Genomic DNA, 24120 nt, shown 5'->3' with positions numbered 1-24120 from the left:
CCCAGTTCCCAAAATGCAATTCTCCCTTCTTTCAACATATCGGAAACATCTTTCATTCATATAGCGCCAACAATTCACTAATGTAAATCGACATTTCATTTTGTGGTCTATATGTACACAACTTGAACCTTGTATTAAAAGCTCTTGCACATTATCAGGTATGCCTGAAACATTCCTTAAAGTGTCTAATACCAGCAAAGGTTGGCAGCTGCTGAATAATAATTTTTTATTATTGTCATGATTGATAGTAGTTTACTGAGGAATGAAATAACATTATTAAGCTCCATTAATAATAAACAAGTAGCATTAAATGAGTGGCAAACTGCAAAGCAATAGATGTACTAAAATATATTTATTATGAAGCATGTATGTGTGTGTATACATGTATATGTATACATAGTATACATATATGTATATTGTATATTATATATATTTATGTATACATACTTTTTTTTTTTGAGACAGGATCTCACTTTTCCACTCTGGCTGAAGTGCGAAGGCATGAATACAGCTCACTGCATCCTCAACCTCCTGGGCTCATCCACCCACCTCAGCTTCCCAAGTAGCTGAAACTAAAAGCATGCACCACCACACCATGCTAAGTTGTGTTTTTTGTTTGTTTGTTTTTGTGTTTTTTTTCTGTAACATCTCATTATGTTGCCCAGGCTGGTCTCAAACTTCTGAGCTTAAGCAATCCTCCCACCTCAATCTCCCAAAGTACTAGGATTACAGGCATGAGCCACTGCACCTAGTCCTGAAGTATGTCTGTGTGTGTGTGTGTTGTTTTTTGGGTTTTTTTGTTTTTGTTTATGTTTCCAGATGGAAGTCTCACTGTTGTCACCTGAGCTGGAGTACAATGGCACAATCTCAGCTCACTGCAAAATATATGTATATAGTTACATACATATTTTATATATATATATAAAACATTTGTTTGTTTGTTTTTTTAAGTAGAGATGAGGTTTCACCATGTTGGCCAGGCTGGTTTCAAAGCCCTGACCTCAGGTGATCCACCCGCCTCAGCCTCCCAAAGTGCTGGGTTTACAGGCGTGAGCCACCACGCCCAGCCTAAAGTATATTTTTAAACAGTGTAAAAACCTTAATAAGAACCAAGTCTCAAATAAGGGAAAGTTTTAGATATGATACTGTTTTGATTAGTAGTATAGAAGAAAAAACTGGGGAAAGCTTCAATTTTCATTTAGGCCTTATGTAAACTCCCAAACCTATGGAAATAGATGAATGTAAATATACAATCCCATCTACATATTTGGAAATAACTTTGGAAGACCACTGAATTCAGCTGAGAAAACCCTACCTAAGAAATTATACAACAGCCATAGTCAGAAACACATATTTAAAACAGTAAGAAAAGCAAAAGAATGGTATTCCCCAAACCAACTGCATTACTTCTGAAAGAGTATCGATTACAGTTCTGTTTTTGGTAGCTATTACAGACTCACACAGGTTTCATTGGCAGGAATTACGTGAACCAATGCTAAAGTCTTTGTTTTCCATAAAACTTGTCTTTGGAGAAGAAAACACCTTTAAAGGAATGCTAATCACAGATTCTAACTAAGTTTCTGCTTAATACATTTTATTATCAATTACATCTTATCGCCATTTATTATCAAAATCAAAAAATGAAAATTAAACAATCAGTTCCTTACAGAATAAGGATAAGTGATTCAACTTTCTCTGTAAGGACAATTCTACTCACACAACTGAGCTATCATAAAAACTAGTTGGTACTTACTATTTCCAACTTATTCCACAAACTGAACAGCACTGAAAAAACCATATTATGGGGCTGGACTTAACGTTTCTGTGTTGAAGGGTGTGTAATACCAGGGTACACTCTTTTTTGTGGGTTATCATGTGACAAAGAGAAGAAGGCAACAGACAGTAAGATGCAACATAAAAATCAAACATCTAAAAAGGAACTAAAACAGGTTGGCAGCATGATGTAGTTCCCTCCCAAAAAAGCATCTAAATATGTTCTAAACATATTTTACACTGTTTCATCTACACTCATTATCTTTAACGGAATAGTATATAGTGTGTTTGTAGAATCACGAAAAGCAAGAATTCTGGGATGAGACAGGCTAATTTCAAATCTTCACTCTACTACATTGACTGGCCATAGTGAAAGAGCTTAACTTGTTGAACCTCATTTTTCATATTGACAGACAGGGCTACTAACAACATATTCATTTCTCATGTGATTGTTTTAAGTATTAAATAAGATAAGGCATGTTAGCACTTTGTCAAGCAGATAATTACACTGTATCACTTTTAGGCATTATCAGTATTACCATTATTATTAGAGATATTATTGATTCCTAGTGTTCCAGGTTCCGTGTATACAGCTGGGCCTATACAACTGCATCAATCATCACTTAATAAGTCACTTGGGTTTTTTTCATCATGTAAATATATATATATATATTTATTTATTTATCTATATCTATATATAGACTCTTAAAAAGCAATGAGCGCTTAAGATTCAATGACCCATGATAGGAGAAAAGATCCAATAACACAGTAAGTTTCTTTTTCTTCATCACCATACTGAATTTGAATCAAAGCTGTCCTTAGGATGCTTGTGTTCAATCTGAATTCATGGAGATGAATAGCAATGATCTTGTCAGTGAATACCCTTCCTATTTGCATAGATATCTGAATGAAAGCTTTACGTCTCCCCTGTTTTTCTTCTACAGATTTAGATTTTGCAAATATATTACTAAATTCATTAATTTAAGCAAGTGGTCGTTCTACCAGGTTGCTAGGGCATTTTCACTTCTCTTCAGATACGAGGGAAATGAACAGACGAGTTTTCTTTTCCACAGCCTGTACAAGCTGCTTTACTTTACTCAGACAACTTGCTAATGGAATGGTCTGGATCTACTGAAATTACTTCCCAAACCAAGCAACTCAAGAAGTTTAAAGCTGCCCAGAGGTATGTGTAGTTAACACATACAAAGGTACTTTAACTCACTTTGTTGTATGAGCCAGGACCATTTCAGTGAAGTTTCAGAGTGATAGACTTCCTTTTCAACAAAGCCTAAGTACACAAAATCAGCTTTAGAGCTACGCAACTAAAAAGCAGACATGTTCTTGTAATAGGAAAGGAATTGCAGATCGATACATTTCTCTAGCCAAATTAAAAGTCCACCATTAGTGAAAAAAGAAAATCACTAGCTAAACAAGAAAATGTAACAGCAGGCAAGTTAAGTTGGAGATCAATTTATGAGACTTCGTGTATCTCATTAGCACTATGTCGCCAAATGATATTGAAACAGACATTTGTGACCCGATTCAATCATTCTTTGGCTTCATTTTCTTTTCCTACTCTACCTGAAATTGATAATAATGTAAAAGAGCTCCAATCACGTTAGTGCAGAGAAGCTAAAATCTAGCCTTTGTTTCCTCTTCTACCAAACCCAGGAATGAACTTAGCAAATTGGTGTTATATATATACGCCGTAATGTTGCATAAATTATGACCATACCTAACATGATCCAAAGACTTTCATGTCATATGAATACTATCTTGTTATGCTCATTGAAACTGTAAGTTAAATCAAGAGATAACATATACCTGAAATTAAGTCCTTTTCAAGTACTTAATAATCACATGTAACAGACATTTTTACTCTTTAACTTTCTATACAAACTGGGCTACGAACTGTGTTTCAAGCAGAACGCGGTAAATAATCTTAGAGGAGGGCTTTGAGGACTCCACACTCCTTTCATGGCTGACTGTGGACAAGCTGTCCCCAGCTCTCAGGTCCTGTACAGATGAGTTGAATTTAGATATACTTTGAACTTAATACTTTCTGAAATCTAACCAAGAGCATCTTGAGAAAGTGTTTTAACTGTGAGCTGTTATTGCCAGAAGTAGTTTAAACATGTGTTCTACTAAACCTTGCTCTACTTAACTGAAAGACTAACATGATTTTAAAAATAGATCCCCAAAATACTGTATTATTAGGAAGCAAAACCGACTATTTCCTATATGCTGCATACAAAGCAATCACTTGACACAAAAAGACTATATTCCCATTTAACACAGAACCACATTGCTCTGTTGACATTTGCTTGTATCCTTTGATGGTGCTTTTAACGCTTCATTTAAGTGTCAAACTAGGTGACAAGCATTAAGCCCAGATAGACTATTTAGTCTCATCTTGTGATCCTAGAACATTTTCTACAATTGCTTACCTTCTATCCACTTTCCCCCAAAAATAATAAGAATTAATTAAATAAACAGAATATTCTTTTCCGGCTCTAAGCCATGGACAGCTGTGAACGCCACAGAGGTATTTCTCTCCTTGAATAAAGTCAGAAAGATATGCACAGTCATGCTGTTCAAAATATTATCTTACGTGTGGAACAACACTGTCATAAGATGTTTGGAAGCCAAGTAAAATCACAGAAATAAGAGGATTTGTAGCAGCCTGTTTTGGCTGAAGGGAAATGAAGCTGAGCTCTCCCATGAAGCAAGCAATATGACACCTTTCGGTGTCAGAAATAGCCTTTTGGATGGTTAAAAAAGAGAGAGGAAAAAGCAAAGCAGTGGAGATCAAAGCTATCTCCCTGTACACCACAGATCTCTTTTTTTCTTCCTCTTCTTCAACAGCAAGATTGAAGGAAGGGGCTGAAAGCGGAGGGAGAAGGGGAAAGGAAATCATGCTAATCCAGAATTGTAAAGAATGGAGGTAGCCTTTTGATCTCCACAGGATGGCAACTTTATTGGCCATGCATAAGCAGTTTCCAACCAGCTGATCAACCAGGTATTAAGGCTCAACCCCTCCATGATCAGTAACCATGAAGTGAGTTATCTGTGAACAGCAGTCAAGCAGAAGGCTCATCTACTAAATGATCACCAGCCCATACTCAACCCACAGGCTGAGAGCAACCACAGGGGAAATGACTGCCTCTCCACAGGCTCTTCTGTGTGGAGTACCAATTATTTGCCTTGGGATTCAGAGCAGAGCAGAATCCTTCCTCAAGTGTGCAAGAAGGACAATGCCATTCATTTTCCAAAATACAACTTGGAAGCCATATGCATCTGCATCCCCAGCAGACAATGTTTGGAATCACATTCAGTCTTCTCTTTTAAGCATGCCAGAAAATGCAGACATCATCAAGGCTGAAGGTGAACTGGTTAGATGTAAAGAACGGACTGTCTTGCCTGGTGATCTAAAAATTAGAGACCATTTTCTTAATAACAGGAAGAATAATGCCTTCCATCCAAATTCTCAAGTGTTCAAACCACAGTCTTATGTAAGTGGATTTTTTTTGAGACAAGTTTTAAAATAAAAAGCGATTGAACCATAATATTTCTTATTTAAATTCTTCATTTCTCTCTTTCAACTAGGAAAATGCACAGTAGTTAAGAGTTTTAGAGCCAGCGTGGTTCAAATCCCTGCTGAAACACATTTCCTAACTTCTCTATGATATAGTTTCCACAACAATAAAATCGGGGCACAGTAATATCTTAGAAACAACAGCATATATGTCATAGGATTTTTATGAGCATTAAATAAGATAATGGCGAATGTTCAGTAAGTGATAGTCCTGGTTTCGTAGTAAAAGTAGCCATTTTCATAAAGTTTCTTATTGCACGTAGAGTTTGAACTCCATCTCATCTTTTAATTATTTCCTTCTTCCACTTCACTGGTCTCCTTTAAACAAAAGTGTTATGATACAGAAAGTCACTACTTGGTGTATCGGTCTTGTATATACAAGGCAGTCAATATTCTAAAGTCGTATCATATGTAGGTTAAAAAAACTATTCTATTGATTCATGAAAGAGTTAAACATGCTTCAAATTGTTTTTTTTGTAGTTTTAAATATGCAAACTATCTAGTTCTTTATATAGTTGTTGAATTTAAGAGTATATACACTGACATCATATTTTCAGAAATCCACTTTTTGGGCCGGGCACACTGGTTCATCCCTGTAATCCCAGCACTTTGGGAGGCCGAAGCAGGCAGATCACCTGAGGTCAGGAGTTTGAGACCAGCCTGGCCGACACAGCGAAAACCTATCTCTATTACTAAAAATTCAAATATTATCCTGGCATGGTGGTGGGCGCCTGTAATTTCAGCTACTCAGGAGGCTGAGGCAGAAGAATCACTTGAACCCAGGAGGCAGAGGCTGCAGTGAGTCGAGATCGCGCCACTGCACTCCAGCCTGGGTGACAGGGTGAGACTCCGTTTCAGAAAAAGAAAAAGAAATCCACTTTTTGGATTTGCTTCTTGTGCTGTGTGTGGTCGGAGGGCGCACTCACACTCGGCTGTTCTACCTCCACTGCATCCCCGCCTATATTTCAAAACTAGCTTAGACCTCAGTTTCTACTACACTTCTCTAGACTTCTGCTTTTTGTTTATTACTTTATTTTTCTTTTTGGTTCTTTTCTTTCATGTAGTCTACAGATTACCTTAGGCCTAATTTTAAATGGAATGATAACTTTGCTTTCCTTCTATTTTCCCATATGAACTCGAGCTCACAGGGCAGTTTATATTTTGGTTTTAAAAATTAAACATTTTTTAAAGGTCAAAATTAACCTAAGTATCACCATAACATCTTTTATTAACACAGATGATAATAAATAAAGATTCAACCACTTATAGTCTTCACTGAGAAGCTGTTATCCTGCTTACTTCCCGTTGGATTCCTGTTGCCCAGTTATTTTAAATTATAGATATCTAGTCAATGTAAAAATGAAAAACAAATGGTCATTGTTAGTCTGAAATTTAGCATTCTGTGTCACTTTAAATGACATAAGAATATTTCATTTGTTGTAGCAAAGACTAAGAAAAAACTTCAGGTAAACTTTCTGTTCTAAGACCTTTTACCCATAAATGTCTTATGCATTAGAATGTCCATTATCAAGAAATACAGATATTTTAAAAGATATCACAGTATTCAAGTATGTACATTTAAAAGCCAGAAAGGTTATAAAGAAATTAGCCAGATCACATTGGAACTACACAATAATCTTACCAGAAAGAAAGACAGAAGAAAAAGAGGAAGATAGACCAGAGACTAGACAATTGGTTCAAATAGTGAAACTTATCTAAAAAAGCTCCTCTTCCCAAGAGAAACCCTACCCCCTTCCCCCCCCAAAAAAAAACAAGAAAAAGAAAGACAGTATGAGCAAACTATCATTTATTTGAAATTCAAATCTCATCCTAAGTTTGAACTGAAATTCTATTACTTTTTCACTTAAAAGCAGGTTTCAGCAAATGGATTTGAGAAGAGGAAGTCTATGAAGAATCAGATCCTGAGAGAGCACGTGGACTTTTTTCAGGGCTACCTCTCCTGCACCCTCCCACCCCACAAACTCACCAGAAGTCTATCTGTCCATAAAAAAGGCAGACAGACCAACTAATTAAAGGAATATACCTGAAAAATGGATTTCGGAAGGAATAACCACTTTTTCTACATCCCAGTTTCATTGAATGAAAGGTTATTTTTTGTAGCATCAAGTTAATAGATAAAAGGTTGTAAGAAGCCGGGCGCGGTGGCTCAAGCCTGTAATCCCAGCACTTTGGGAGGCCGAGACGGGTGGATCACGAGGTCAGGAGATCGAGACCATCCTGGTCTACACGGTGAAACCCCGTCTCTACTAAAAATACAAAAAACTAGCCGGGCGAGGTGGCGGCGCCTGTAGTCCCAGCTACTCGGGAGGCTGAGGCAGGAGAATGGCGTGAACCTGGGAGGCGGAGCTTGCAGTGAGCCGAGATCCGGCCACTGCACTCCAGCCCGGGAGACAGAGCGAGACTCTGTCTCAAAAAAAAAAAAAAAAAAAAAAAAAAGGTTGTAAGAAGTGAACACTCTTAAGCACAATACTTAATACTAAGTATGCCATCAACATAACAAAATGGAGTCTATAATCTGTTTGAAGAAAAGTGTTGGACTTTGTTAACTTGGCAGACAGTTAAAAAAGGAAGAAAAGAAAAAAGAAAAAAAGAACTGACAACCAATAGATGCTTTTACAGGTTAAATCTTGTTGAAGGTAAGTTATCCTCTCAGTACACTTTGATTTATTTAAGCTCACCACATTTCTCTTAAATACACTCCATTAACAAGTGATAGACTCTGATCTTAGGCTTGGGGCAAGACATGAAACACAATCTTTCAAGAACTTCATTCATTCTCTGACCAGGTGTCTTGAACACACCCAGGTTACTAGTTCCTTGAGTTCTGTGAAGTATGATTCAAATCAATGAAATCACCCTAGCAGCTCAATAGTCCGGCCTCCCAAGTTCAGATTCATAGGGTGAGTGAAAGTTACCAGAGAAATAACAAGCTTCAGACTAGGTATGAGGGAGCACTTTGGAAAGAAGCTTTTGTCCTGAAAAGTGGCAAAGTAGATAGGCACACCTATAGGAAAAACTTAGGTTTACAAAAATCATCCATGGCTTAAATGGAAAATTAAATAAGGAACAGAAAAACTAGAAACTTTAGATTTCTAAAAGCTAGAAATCAGTGTAGCTCTAACATTATAATTGTCTCATATCTATTCAAATTACAATCCTGATATTTACTACTTAGATTATTAAATCTAACAGGACAGTATATTCCCACATAATTTTCCAAGTGAAGACAGAATTTCCAAGTTGACACGACCAGCTTTCAGTGATACCTTATTAGTGTGACCCTATCTTTAATCTACAGCCATGATAAAATGTTCCAACATATACAAACTCAACTCAAACAGTGACTAATGACCATTAATCCCTCTATCTTCAGTAATCTGCCCCTCCAGTCATTTATCACAATGACACTTCACTTTACACACGTAAATAAACTTTAACCAGAAAGGTGAATCAACAGAAATCTCAAAGGTATCTGAAGCTGTAAATTAAACTAGGGAGAGACACAGCCAAGAGAGGCAAATAGATCAGATTTTAATGTTTTTGATTTGCATCCACAGCTAGGTGTGGGGGATTGGAGGGACTATTCAATCACTTCGATAGGCAAACCAAGGAAAAATAAGGCGTTACAGAAGGAGAAGCTGGAAATGGGGAACGCCAACCTCAGGAGTTAGTCTGCGCGCAGCCCTCCACTGTGACATATATGAGACATAGCAGGTTGAAACTTCACTTTCTGTTTTCTTTAAAGAAGAAACAATTTAATAATTTTTAAAATGTACTTTAGTTGCAAATCTTCCTTGTAACTTTCAGCCAGCAAGCACAATTCATAGGCTAAAATTATTTTAGGGGTTTATTCGCTATCATTTGCTGACATATGTGGTTTATTTATTTATTCCCCCCCCCTCCCCCTTTTCTTACTCTGTTAACTATCTACCTTAAGTAAAATCCCCGGTCAAAACATAAATGATAACCATAGAACACAAAAGCTCAAACTAACCTTTAAAATCGTTCCATAATTGTGCAAACTGAGTGACTCTTACCGATAAGCCCTGATGCAACTTGAAGCTCAGTATGAGAATGTGACTCTAAAAATTCCGAGGTCTAGTGTGCGTGTGTGTGCGCGCGCGTGTGTGTGCGTGTGTTTTAAAGCCTGAAATCGGATCCGTGATTGAAACCAGAATCTACCAAAAAGAAAGAAACAAAAGTTGAGTCGTGGCTCATTTCACCCATAGTCAAAAAGTTTCTTAGGGAGGGTGAAAAAAACTATTTGCAAGTGTAGATACAGTCTGTCACACAGTGTGTCCTCTCAGGTCAGAAGGTCCCCGTTTCAGCATCCTTCCAACACTTCACATGGAATGTCAGTATGATTTAATTAATCCTAAACATCCCAAATTCAGCTGTTTTCTTTCGCCAGTGAGACTTCTCAGGCAACTAACTGTCCCCTTTCCGATGCTGGCAACCGCCTGCTTCCTTCTAAACCCAGCGAGGCAGTGGCTATTTTATATCCTACCTTAAGAAGGAGTTATTTCATGAAGCTTCTTCAGAATCAAATTTAATTACAGACTTTGGTTACATAAAACAACTACTAATAACCCCTTGCGCTCGGAAGAGGAGGGGCTAGAGGACTAGGTTCAGGAATCCTGGCAAACCTGCGGGCCGCAAGCTCCCGGGGCGCACACTTCCCTCCCCAGGGAAGCGGCCGGTGGCTGATACTCACTTCGGCTCATCCTGGGGGCCTCGCTCACAGCCGGCCGCCGCCTCCTCCCACCGCAGTGCTTAGACGTGCGTTTGCCCAGAGTAATCTGGGCGTGCCCTGAACTTGGCAAAAGGCCGAGATCTGCAGAGTCTTGAGGAGGTTCAGGGGCGGAGGGGAGGTTTTGGGGAATGGGAAAAAGAGACAACCCCAAACGCGAACTAGGAACATTTTCGCCTAAAAGTCTTGCAGGAATAGAGCCCCTCCGGCCTTAGGAGGGACGGGTAACCAAAATGCAATTCTGGGTTTGGTTGTGAAAAGTGGAGAGAGGGGAACAGGGAGGATCAAGGGTGAAGACAGAAGACGCGGGGTTACCTGAACAGAGACATATTAATCCAAACAGGTAAAAGTGAGCAGGCTCCGCAATCATTGTCCTCGGGTGGATCCTGCATACAGTCTCATGCCAAGAGGAGAGAGTGGAAATAGGGTCCCCAAATGTATGAAGCCACACACCACACACACCACACACAAAGGCTTAATATAAGCAACGTGCGTCAGTTAGCCAGGAGTTTTCAGGGCAAGGACTCGTCGACCTCTCCGGACGCTTGTCAGTATCTCAGAGACTTTTGCGGAGGAAGAATTCCAAGGTTTGTCTTCTCCGGCCGCAGGGTTTCCGAGGCGGCTCAGACACTCGCAAGCACCATCCAAAGCGAACAACAAAGAGCCGGAGCAGAGGCGCAGCAGTGCCGCTTCCTGCCTCCGCGGTCGTGCCGAGCCTCCCGGGGCGCCCCCACAGTGTGCGGCGAGGGCAGGCGCCGCGCCGCGGCGGCAAGGCTGGGGCGTGAGAGCGGCTCGCGCAGGGGCAGAAAGTGCGGCTCCGTCTCCCCGCGAGCCCAGTCAGCAGCGGGCCAGGCGCGGCGGCGGCGACGGCAGCCCAAGTAGCAGCAGCAGCAGCTCCGGAGGACGGGCTCGGGGTGCCGGGCGTGTGCCTGGGAGACTCCGCGCGCAGGGGGCGAGCGAGGGGGCGGTGCGGCGACAGCGGCTGCCTGGGCGGGCCCTTGTTCCCATCACTTGGGGGATGCGGAGGGTCCTGGAGACGGCAGCAGGAGCGCGGACCCTCGCACGTCTTCCGGGCGCCCCCAGCCCCGCGCGGCGCCCCACATCGCCCCTGGCCCCTCGCCCGCTGGGGCGCTCGCAGGCACCCCTGAACTACGCAGAAGCCCAAACTTCCTGGGGGTAGCGGCTTGCACCGCTGGCTCGTGGAAGCGGTAGAGGCAGCTCCCGGCTCTCCCCGGGGCGGCAGAGGAGGGCAGGGAGGATGCTGTGCGGGTGGGAGAGACGCCGCCGCGGCGCCCCCAGCTCCTCCCGGCTCAGCGGCGTCTGAAGTTTCTGCTCTCACGCTGCCTCCTCTCCGCTCAGTTGCTTGTGGGTTTTCCCCACAGTCCCCGCGGCTCCCGGGTTCCTCCCTCTCCTTCCCGGCCCCAGAATACTTAAAGGGGCCGCGTGGTCCTTTCTGTGCTTCACTCTACTCTCCAGGCGCGGGTCAGGCAAGTTCTGCTCCTCAGTATTTCCATCCACAAGCCAGGGGTGCCCAATGGCGCCCTCAGGTGAGAATCCAATTGCTCAGAATCGGAAATCCAGGCGAATGAGAACCTGTCTTGTTTCCCTCGCCACCCCTAGCTCCCCTGCACCTTTCTCCAAATGGAACCTCCCAGCCAAAGACTTCAAAAATCCTCCTGGTCCAACTTAACCTCTTCCTTGCCGCTCCCTGGAGTTGGAACAAACTCTCAACTCCACTCTCACTTCTCCCCATTCCCATTAAAAAAAAAAAGGGCAATTTTGAGCAACATGCCTTTAGGACAGTAGGTAAACAGAGAACTATCCAGAACATATCAGTAGATGGGCGGTCTCTTACGACCATCCTTTTAAGTTGCAGTTGTGGAAAGTGTTGTAGAAAAGATACCCAAATTATAAGGCACGGGGTTGGGCTTTGGGATCATTTCCTCATGTTTCATTTGAAACCTTCTCTTTCAACTTGATAGACTTCACACATTAGAAAGTTAACAATGGGAGGTTTAAAAAAAAAAAGGAGAGACAGAAACAAATGCAAAGAAACATTCTTAACTAGCCGAGTTTGCAGTTAGGAGAAGCTAGTCAGCATTTCAAAACCAACAGACAGACTTTGACACCCAGTGGGCCCCCTCTGAAATCCCAACCTGCCAGTGACAGCTCTGACCAGGTCTGTTTTCTCTTCTCTGTTTCTGTTCTCGAGATATTTTATTGCATTAACAAAAAATACACAAAGCAAAACAAACCTGACACATCTGAAGGGCATTCATTCATCGAGTCAGTCACTTTTCCTTCTATTAAGTAAGACACAGTGGCCAGGTGCTATGGCTCACACCTGTAATCCCAGCATTTTGGGAGGCCCGGGCGGGCGGATTACTTAAGGTCAGGAGTTGGAGATTAGCCTGACCAATATGGTGAAATCCAGTCTCTACTGAAAATTCAAAAGTTAGCCGGGCGTGGTGGCGTTCGCCTGTAGCCCCAGCTACTCGGGAGGCTGAGACAGAAGAATTGCTTGAACCCAGGAGGCAGAGGTTGCAGTGAGCCGACATAACGCCACTGCACTCCAACCTGGGCAACAGAGCAAGAAATCTGTCTTAAATAAACAAATAAATACACACAGTATGTAAGACACCTAACATGCCAAACGCTGAATAAATGGCAGAATTATTATCTACAGAGTTGTATACCATAACTTCAAAAAAATTACTTGGTGTCTAGCAGTATATATAAGAAGCCACTTTCGGTGGTTGCCTCTGGAGGAGAGCACTGCACAGTGGAAAGGGCAGAGACGGAGGATTTGCTGTTTTCTACATAGTAGTGTGCTTTTCCATTTCTTTTCAGGTGAGCACATTCATTACCTAATGGAAGATAAAAATTTAAAAGTAAATTGTACATTGATATTGGTTGCTGCTGGTGCAACCAATGACCTTAGAGCAACATTTTGTGGAAACTCTGGTTAACAGCACCTATCTTTGAAAGTGAAAGAGAGTTTAATCCTGAGAAAACTGACTATAAATTCAGTAAACAGACTGGAGATAAGAATTCAAAGACTCCAACCAAAATGTTTTCCGCAGTAAAAATATGAATGGGCAGTCAAAGCTGAAAAGCATACATCAATTTGGTCTTGCTGAAGGATAGTTAGTGAGAAATGTAGAATATCTCTCTTTTTTCTTGGAATAAAAAGTACTTTTAAGATAAGCTGACCTAGTAATAGAAAACAAATAAACACTAAAGTGTAGTACTTGAGAGAAAGAGAGCAAGATGGAGAGAAAATTCAAATCCTCATATCATTTGAGTGCATGTTAAATAAAGATGTCAAACTTTCACTTGGTAACGGAGATATACTTTTAAATATAATGAAGAATATGTGTCAGGATCCCTATTGCATTGTTCCCCAAAGTGGATCTCCTAGTCTCTGGAAGTTTGCTCATATCTCTCAAGATCTCTTTTGCCATTTATCTCATTGAATGCAAACCAAATTAATGTCACCCTTTATTTCTCAACTTCAGTAAGCAATACCCATCCCCTGTCTTCTAGAAGATGATATTACCTAGGACAGTCATCAGTAAGTATCCTCAAGGAGCTAACTTTTGGCAGCCCCCGATGAAGACCATCATCACCAACTCATATGTGTTAGTCCTTTCTTTTTTCTGCCTCATCCAAAGTGTGTCTATTTTCTGTCAATTATATCGACCAAGATGGCACGCAAAGACAAGAACTTGTGTTCAGAAGGTATTGCGGAGCTATAAGAAGTGAAACTCAATGCACCTGAGAACTTTTGTATGTACTTCCTTTTCCTCACTCGTGCAAATAAACACTTAGTGAACATCATCTATATGCAAAAAAAAACAGTAAAGTGTGCTGTAGGGACAAAATGCAAATATAATTCCTTTCATTTAGGCTTTTAGAGCTCCTACTGTGAGGAGGTACACAGAACAGGCTTCAGGGCGGAATCTGTCTGAAAAAAAATAAAAACCAAGTGCCACTGGGGTTAAAAGACATCCCAGTACATTCCTAGAGATGGATGGATCATAGCAACTTGTCACCTTTTCAGTTTTGCTCCTGAACTTTAAATTACCTGGAAGAATGCGTGAAATGCTCGTTGTGTCTGTATGAGTGCTTGTGCAAGTGTGAGTGTATACATGTGGACAGGGAAGGTACTCACAGAAGATCTTCACAGAACTCTGGTATGTACAAGAGAACCTTGACTCATTCCAGTTTGGGTGGGAGACACAGCACAAGGAAGGAGAAAGTGTACTGACTTGTACTCAGGAACCCTTTCTGATCACTATGATCTGAATGAATTGTGGGTTCTAAATTTCCATTTAGAACCTATGAAATTCAGGATCCCAAAAATTCAGGATCTTCCCTGAGAATTCTGAAGAAACCTGAAAATATCACATTACAATAGTCCCGTGAAGAAGGACTTTTTGACAGTCAAAATTCTAGAGCAGTAATGATCTCTTGTGTTGCTCCAATGATTATATCTTTCATGGAGGTAGCCACAGGAACTCGGGAAATTACAGAACACCCAGGGTCTCTCCAAGGATTGCAGATACCACTTACTCAGATGAGTAGGAGGGAAATAGAGTTCCTAAGCTAACTATAATATAAACCAGAACATCTCTTTGCCTTATTAGCTAAAAGTTTTAGAATCAGACTGAGCCTGGGATGCAAGCCATAAGTTCCAGCAAATCTGGTGAGAAGCAGTGAGACCACATGCAGCACACACCAAGGCTGTGCTGAATACTCCGAGATCCCATCCCCCAGACTGCAACAGTCAGTTCAGTAATTCTTACATGGAACTGCTGAATAATCTGCGTGATCCTTGGTATTTAAATGGATGAACTAAGATGAATGTTTGAATACTTGAATATTTGAATATTTTCCTAAGTTTGGATATGTAAGAAAAGTCCGATCTCAGAAAGCAAGCTAAAGTGATCCGAATAAAAAGAGAGTAAATTGAAATTTGTTGGAACATCTACTGTGTTTCAAAAATGTGGCCTATTTAGTTTTAGCTTTCCTGACTAAGCTGCACATGGTAGCTTCAAATGTACATAAGGTGCATTTTAACAGTATTACTTTTGTTTGTTTGCTTCTCTGCTACTTAAAACAGGTAATTATGTGTTCCAAACCAAAAATCACAGGGAGGAGAAATTCCCAGGGTTATTCATCTTCACTTAAAGACTTCAGGCATTGTCACTGGGGCCAATTTTTCTTTTTTTTTTTCTTGAGAAGGAGTCTCGATCTGTCATCAGGCTTGAGTGCAGTGGTGGGATCTTGGCTCACTGCAACTTCCGCCTCCCATGTCCAAGTGATTCTCCTTGCTTCATTCTCCCAAGTAGCTAGGATTACAGGTGCCGGTCACCATACCCGGCTAATTGTGTGTGTGTGTGTGTGTTTAGTAGAGACGGGGTTTCACTATGTTGGTCAGGTTGGTCTCGAACTCCTGACCTTATTATCCGCCCACCTCAGCCTCCCAAAATGCTGGGATTACAGATGTGAGCCACGGCACCTGGCCTGGGCCAATATTTTTCACACAGTATTGTGAAGATATTGTAATGGACCATCATCCTATTGGTCCCACCAGATGTTGTACTCCAGCCTCGCTATTGCTCTGTAAAGCTCATTAAGAAATATAGGGAAATTATGAGATACTCAACTTTTCAGTGAAATTACTGCGACTGTGTTTGTCTTGTAGCATTTCAGCATCTCAAACACATTGTAGATGTTCTAAAACCAGGTGCTATCTTGCTAAGCGCTTTTGATAGAGCCTGGGACCTCACATATTAGCAACAATGGGTCTGGCTAGAATTTACTCCTTTAATGTTAAGAGGGGGTGAGCTTTTGAAGATAAAGGAGAGGATACAGAAAAGTGGCACTAATTAAGGGCACTCTTGGGGTCCCTTACAAACATTATCTACTCTAATTTTCACCACAGTCAACTAAGTTGATGTTATTATCCCACTTTAGAGATGATGTTGAGATTACATAATTAACTCAAAGTTAAGAGGCTCAGTAGTCAGGGAACTTATATTTGAATGCAGTTTGTTTTGAACCAAAGCACTTGAAGAAACAAAAATGAGTTCATGGTAGGATAGGCTTGGGAGACTTGGCATTCAATAGATTTAAGGATTCCCGAAAGCCTTTAATATGCAGATAAGCATTGTGTGTCCCCAAGAGAGGATAGTTATGAGAAGTCGTGTCTCTTTAATAAACATCGTTCAGTTTACAGCATTTGACTATCGTGGTAATATCTCTAATAACCAATACCCTACACCTGAAAATTAAGATCTTCAGCTTTCCTGATTAAACTGCATATGATGGTTACTTGGCAGTAAACTTGTGTTACAATGAGCAAGGCAGTATTCCTTACTGAGAAAGACCGTACATTTAAGTAACTGCACTTCTAAGCCTTTCTTCATAGAGCAGTCAGAGGGATCTTGTTAAATCTGAGATAGATTATGCCTCTCCTCTGCTCTAAACCCTCCAGTGGTTTTCCTGTCTCACTTTAAGTGACAGTGCAGGTCTTTCCAGAAGTCTAGGAGGCCTAACATGAGCTAGTCACTCATACTTTCCTGATATCCTCTCCCCCTGCATTTATCTGTTTTTTTCTCACTTTGTTCTATCACAATGGCTTCTATGCTGTTTCTAGAATGAATTAGACGGCCTCCTGCCTCAAGGGACGTACATGTGCTCTATGTGGAGTACTCACCTCCATAAATCTGTGAACTCTCATTCTCCCTTCTCACAGGTTTTTATATCGTCAAACCTCAGAGAGGCTTTATCTGTCCAGGTACTTTAAAATTACATTCTCATACAATACTTGCCATGTCCCTTCCACTTGTTTAGTTTAGATTGTTTTTCCTTTAAAGCACTTATTCACATCTAAGATACTATACCTTTTTTTGTTTTGTTGCTACAACCCTCCTTTTAGAATGAGGCCTGGGATTCTTGATCATTTTGTTTACTTTTATAGTCCCAGCATCCAAAACAGTGCCTGGCACTGAGTAGGCACTCAGATGTTTGCTGAATGAAGGAATGAGTTTTATCTCACCGTTAATATGTATTTTTGAAAAATGCTTCTTCATTTAACTATTTCTTTTCTTTTTTTTTTTGAGACGGAGTCTGGCTCTGTCGCCCAGGCTGGAGTGAGCGGCGCCATCTTGGTTCACTGCAAGCTCCGCCCCCCGGGTTCCCGCCATTCTCCTGCCTCAGCCTCCCGAGTAGCTGGGACCACAGGCGCCGCCAGCTCGCCCGGCTAGTTTTTTGTATTTTTTAGTAGAGACGGGGTTTCACCGTGTTAGCCAGGATGGTCTCGATCTCCTGATCTCGTGATCCGCCCGTCTCGGCCTCCCAAAGTGCTGGGATTACAGGCTTGAGCCACCGCGCCGGGCCTCATTTAACTATTTCTGTAGTTCTAAAATTTATTTTCGCTAATACATAGTTTAACTACTTTTCTACTTTAACTAACAGAGAACTGACAGTGAATATCACCTATAGAGCTCATGTTTCAGTGGACTCTAATAACTGCAAAATCAAAGTTCTGACTAAATAAGCACATTCTTACGCCGATCAGATTATTTGGGACCAAAGAGATTGGGAGCACTGACTGAGTTTAAAGTGCATAACATTCACAAGAAGGAAACCTCAAGATTATCTCGTCATAAATGAGAAAACTGAAGCTTAAATAAACCAACTTTTCCCAGAAGACTCCTTTAGTTAGTGGTTTACTCGTGACTGGAACACAATTGCTAGAAAACACTTCTTTCTACCAGAATAATCAGCCATTCTTGATCAAGATTCTCTACCTTTAACATCCTGACATCATTAGATATGGTGTAGTATAATAGATATTGTATCATTATTGTATTACATGTTATGTTTTACATATAAGTTTACAAATATATTTTACATATTACTGACTCATCAGGAACTGGGAATGATATTTTTGTTGCAGTTCCAGTTTCTAATAGAATAAAAATTATAACAAGCAATATTTATATAACATTATGTGCTGTGGGTACTATTCTAAGTATTTTATGTATTCTAACTCATTTAATCTTCAGAAAAAATATTATTAGGTCAATTATTGTTATTATCTCATTTTATACATGAAGGGCAAGCATAAATTTGAACAGTGAGGGGCAAATAAAAGTTGTTGATGAAAGTAATGTAATTTTCACAGATTCAGTTCTCGCTGAAGAAAGCTATCAGTGTGTATGTTTTGGTTTTTGTGTGTAAAGATCTAGTTTCATTTTAGGATTCAATACAAGCAAGTGACTCTGAAGTATATGCATTTTTAGTTTACTTCTATATAAAGTAAGAAGTTCAAAGCTTTTTTATTTTGTGTCCAAAATGTTCAAAGTGGATTTATGTTTCTTTTAACTCTAATGAGATGACATGAAAAAAATATATTGTACAAGTTTAAGACATTTGAAGAATATTGGGAAACATAAACACATATATATATACACACATATATGTGTTTATATACATATATATACATATATGTATATATACATATATATATATCTCACCATGGGATTTGCTGTCGTTTGGTTTCTTGCTTCCAGATACATCTGAAACCAAACATATACTATTCTAATCATGATTTAAAATTCTCTTAAATTGGGATCATAGTTAACAGCTGCACAGCTGAATGACACCCTCTATAGGCTTACAATTTGAACACAAACTATTTTGTAAGTAATTTACATTATGTTTAATTCTGCAGATGTGTTTTACAAAACTGTTTAATGCTTTTGGTTTTTCATTGCTTTTTTTAAAAAAATCCTTCCAATAAATGTTTATAGGATTGAGGCACATATGTTGGGATTTATGTCTTATTTAGTGCCTTCATTATGTTTAGTCCCACCTGTGGTTTGTTTATTTGGAATAATATTTTACCTACGTTTTAAGTTATTTTAATCAGTTAGACAAATTAGCTAGACAAAATGTATGAGCAAGAAGAAAGTCTGTTTGCAGATTTCAGTTTTCTGGGCATTCATGCCTTTGGCATTTCATCTAACTCTCCATTTCCTAGTGGAAAACAGGCAAGAAGTACTATGTTCATTTAAAAAACATCTTGAAATTGTATTAGAGTTTCCTATTTAAATGTTATTTTGGGGGCCAGTAAATAAATATTCAATGTTACACTACCTTTGAAAAAAGACTATCCAAGCTTATAAGTAATAATAAAAATACTAAAGAATTCATTAAATTGTCATGTCACATATTTTTTGAAAGTTATTTATTGTATAACCTATTAATCTATTTCTCTCTCATATGGCCTATGGGGAAGCTTCACATTTGAGAAGCCAAACTGGGGCTTTGGGGTTTCCTAGCTGCTTGGTGTGACTGAGGACGATGCTTGTAACTACGGAAGTGCTCATTCTTGTGGGGAAATACTCAATCCAAATCCTGTAATTGTCGCTAAGAAACAGACTGCTCTTGAAAACTGATGTAGAATAGAAACCTACTGTCTTAACAACAAAGATAATTATATATTTTCCCAAGAGTTTAATCACTCCTCTCTGACATCCTGGCCACATTCCAAAAGAAATCATCCAACTTCATTATTGGAACGAAAAGCCTTTGTTGATTTGATCTAATCTCATCCTCTCAATTTCCTATCAATACATATTCTTTAAAGCTGCTTTATTATACCTAGAAGGTAGAATCTCACTTGTAACACCATATCGTGTATATATCTTGTTGCAGTTATGCATCATATGTGTATCTGTGAAACAAAACAGGCGTGTGCTGAAGCCAGTGAAACAATCTTATCACCAAAAACATGATACTGAGATTATTCTATTTATATGAAGATTTCTAAATATTATTTTTTACTTACAATGTTTTAATTACAAAGTATAATATCGTTTTACCAGTTTAGCATGTTAATTCTTTGCTAAAAATATTGTTGAGTACATATGAAAAGTAATATGGTTGATAGCCTTATATTCAGATGCTAATTGGTTCTAATAAGGTTTTAATTTTTTTCACAATATAGAAGTAACACATTTCTAGAGCATTTGGAAACTACCAGCAAAAGAAACAAAAAAATCACAGTAATTCTCTCAAATAGAATCACATATGCTGTCAACATTTTGTTGTATATCTTTTCTTTTTTCACTTTGCATGTGAAGACTTTTTTTCTTACAACATGGAATAGAAGTCTAAAAACTGTTATGAAACCTACATTTTCGTTCAAAGATAGTCATAAGAATTTTTTTCCAGGACAGAAAATATTCTTTAACACTATTATTAAAAGAGCAAAATAGAATCCCATCAGATGAATGTGTTAAAATACATGTAACTAGTCTTCAATTGTTAGATATTTAATTTATTTCTAATTGCTATGAAAGTGTGCATAATCTGATTTTTTAAAGTTATATTAGAATGTTTTCTGGCTAAAGTGTTAGTAAATTTCATTTTAATTACAGATATCCTATTGAAGCAATACATACTTTCCATAATTTATTAAATTACCCAATTGTTTGAAGTTGCTTTGTAGATTGCTTATTCTAATGATCTTAGAACCAACATGTGTAAGAGTAAGAAAGATCATGGATAACTACGAAAAACCATGAGACAAATATTAACACCTAAATTTGCCCTTTGTATTTAATAGAATTATTATATTTTTTGTTTAAGGGATGCCTTTTGTTTTCATTATAAGTGATTAATAAATGAAAATGTTTGTTCTTCACAACTATGCTTGAATTTCACAGGTCTTGTATTTCACACCAGAAAGTAAACTCTTTTCTTTTTGTAAGGGCAATAAATTAAGACATAAGTGCTTTTCCTAAACAGTTACCTTTGGGAAAGAAGTATAAACTGAAGCACAGTTCATTATTTCACTAAGTGTTCCTTTCAGCTGGGAGAGCATGCTGTTTAACATTTGGCTACGAAAATTATTGTCAGTGATTATGACGTGGCCATACATGAATGTACTAGTCTAAATAGGGATCAACCGATCTGTATCATGTGCATCATAGTTTATCCACTTCACATCACTTTGGCCTAACATCACCTATTTCTTGATTTTCCTTTAAATTTCACAGGTGGCTTATCACACAACAGGAGTTTGAAAGACTTAGTTATCCCCCTTTTCCTGGTGCAAAATGAACCATAACATTTAACATAATTTTTAAAAGGGCATCATCTCTTATGCTTTACTGGTTGAAGAAGTAATATCGTTATTTTTTGAGTTTAGTAATTTTGTCACTTTAACAAATCAGATATTTATCTGGAAAACCATCTGTCTTAAATAATGGTGAATATTAGTTTATATTAACTTATACTGAAATGTGTAGAACGTTTGACAAAGTCTAATTAATAAACCAGATTCTCCACTACACTACATTCTCTGATCTTGCTCCCCTTAATATTTTCCGATAGTAATACCTTAAAAGGTGGTAATGCATATGGAGATGTTTCTTTAGACATATGTATATTTCCTAGGATATCATTAGATGTGCTTTAAAGGTGGAAGCTATGTGATTAAAGTAGGAGAACACAGTTTGAAGAATTTGCCATTTGGCCCATACTTCCCCTGGGTAACTCCAATTTATCTTTTAAGTTTCAGATCAAAGTTTCTTCCTCAGAAAAGCCTACCTAGACCTGCCATTTCCAGCCTTTCCTTCCATATCAGATTTCTGTGTGATGTTGCTAGAACAACATTTACTATTTCTCCATAGCACTGATCACAAATAATTGCCGTAAAAATATATCTTTTAAGCCTGCCTCTTCTATACGTCTTGTAAACGCCACAGTGGAAGTAATGACTTGCTTTCCAATGGTATTTTCTCTCTCCCCAAAGTACATTAAGCACTATTTTGTGTAGTATACTAAGTTTTGGAAAACACTTAGCTAGACAAAAAATATGAGCAAGAAGAAAGTCTATTTGCAGATTGCAGATGTCTGGGCATTTATGCTTTTGGCATTTCATCTAACTATCCATTTCCTAATGGAAAACGGGCAATCGCTAAAAGGTGTGCTCTATTTCAGTGTTCTCAACCGGGGTGATTCTGCCTCTTTACTGTAATCCCTCCCCACTGACATTCTGCAATGTCCAGAGACATCTGTGGTTCTCACAGCTGGGGAGGGGAGTGCAGGAGGTGGTGAGAAGGTGGTATAGGCATCTAGTGTGTTAAGGCAAGGGATACTGCTAAACATCTTCTATTGCATAGGACAGCCCCCACTCACAACAAAGAATAAGCTTGCCCAAAATGTCAATAGTATCTAGACTGAGTAACTCTGCTCCAGTTTAACTTTAATATACATTGGGGGATGTTTTGGTTTATGTAAGGATTATATAAGATGGTGGGCATGTACCTTATGATTTGTACATGTACAGTTAGGCTCTAAAGTTATTAGTCAAGCAATGCTGTACTTACTGCATGGGAGAGTACTGTGAATATTATATAATTCTATACAAATATCTTCAAAGCATTATTAAATGCTTATACATCTTCATAAAGAAAATACAATTACATTCTTCTAATATGTTGTTATCTAGAGCTTTATATAAAGAGGCATCTCTTTCCAATATGTTATTTATATTTTTGAGCTCGCTCTGTCGACCAGGCTGGAGTGCAGTGGTGCAATCTCAGTTCAATGCAGCCTCCACCTCCTGGGTTCAAGCAATTCTCTTGCCTTAGCCTCCCAAGTAGCTGGGATTACAGGCACGCACAGCCACGCCCAGCTAATTTTTGTATTTTTAGTAGAGACAGGGTTTCTCCATGTTGGCCAGGCTAGTCTTGAACTCCTGACCTCAGGTGATCCACCCGCCTCTGCCTCCCAAAGTGCTGGGATTACAGGTGTGAGCCACCATGCCCGGCCTCAATATGTTATTTACTTTCACGCATACTTGAATTCGATAGGGTAATAAAGGTGATATGTGATGGTGAGGCAGAGTGCACTGTTGAATTGGCATGGACGCTCAGCTAGATATAAGCTATTGAGAGTTAATCAAAACATTTTTATGGCGATAATTACCAAATGCTACCCAAGTTTACATGATGAAATGAGAACTAACAAAACTTTGCTTTTGTGTGGATGTGGCTTTGAATGAGTATAGTAAATATAGTCTATTGACATGTTTCAGTGTCTTGTTAGTCATTACTGAATATATATGTGTACTTTGATATTTCCCCAGGAAAAAAAAACACATGAGTAACATGTGTTATTCCTCTTTCAGTGATATACAAGATAAAGGAATATCTCAGGCAACTTAGAAGTTAGTTTACTTAAACTTGCTCTTTGGAGCAGGAAAAATAAAATGTTTAGGTGCATATGTAGAATAATAATGAAGCACAATATTTATTTCTAAAATGTGTAAGTAGGTAAGAATACAAATGTCCATCTCTATCACTGACTAGCTGGGTGATGGTGGTTAAGTTTCTTAATATCGCTAACATCTATTCTTTCTCTATTAAGTGAGGAGCATAATAGTTCTCCCCTTCTAGGAGTTTTGCAATGATTGAAACAGGTAATACACGTAAAATGCTTGTCATGGAGTAAGGAATCATCAAACATTAATTGATTATTTTTATTGTGATTTCATCGTGAAAAAGGAAGCTCAAGATTAAGTTTATAGTTAGCAGTAGAAAACTGAACACTTAATTAATAAGGGAAGTCATATAAAGATTGCTAAAAGATTGTTCAGAAAAGCATAAACACAATTTGAAACATGTCTACATACAATACTCTTCTAAATAATTCAAATTTGATTTTATTTAGGGAGTTTGCAATTCATATAGTATTTTTAAAACCCAATGCTCTTAAAAATAGTAGGGTGGACACACAGACTTATACAGGGTATGAAGCCAAAAAAGTGGAAAGGAAATACTCAATGTATATACTTAAGTGTCATGAAATGAGCTTTCTAAATGCTTACCTATTTGTGTGTAGATAAGGCTTCAGAGAGGGAAACAATAGCTTCTAGAATGAAAGAATCATAGTT

At 38.8% G+C, this 24120-nt stretch overlaps 1 protein-coding gene across 3 annotated transcripts in view; it reads right to left on the bottom strand.

Moving 5' to 3' along the window:
* ROBO1 (roundabout guidance receptor 1) overlaps window positions 1-24120 on the bottom strand; it is a 1175986-nt gene that overhangs the window by 401554 nt on the left and 750312 nt on the right. For 2 of the 3 annotated variants that reach the window (XM_026457251.1, XM_026457257.1), the window contains exon 1: window positions 10455-11500. The exons of the other annotated variant lie outside the window; for it this stretch is intronic. In XM_026457251.1, coding sequence (XP_026313036.1) covers window positions 10455-10509 — 55 coding nt within the window. In that variant the 5' untranslated portion in view covers window positions 10510-11500. Of the gene's footprint in view, window positions 1-10454; window positions 11501-24120 lie in introns of those variants that run through there. 3 annotated transcript variants of the gene reach the window in all.

Source organism: Piliocolobus tephrosceles, chromosome 2 (assembly GCF_002776525.5).
Source record: "Piliocolobus tephrosceles isolate RC106 chromosome 2, ASM277652v3, whole genome shotgun sequence".
Lineage (NCBI taxonomy): Eukaryota > Metazoa > Chordata > Mammalia > Primates > Cercopithecidae > Piliocolobus > Piliocolobus tephrosceles.
The sequence above is the reverse complement of the archived record's forward strand: the minus strand, read 5'-3'. Positions and strand labels throughout refer to the sequence as shown.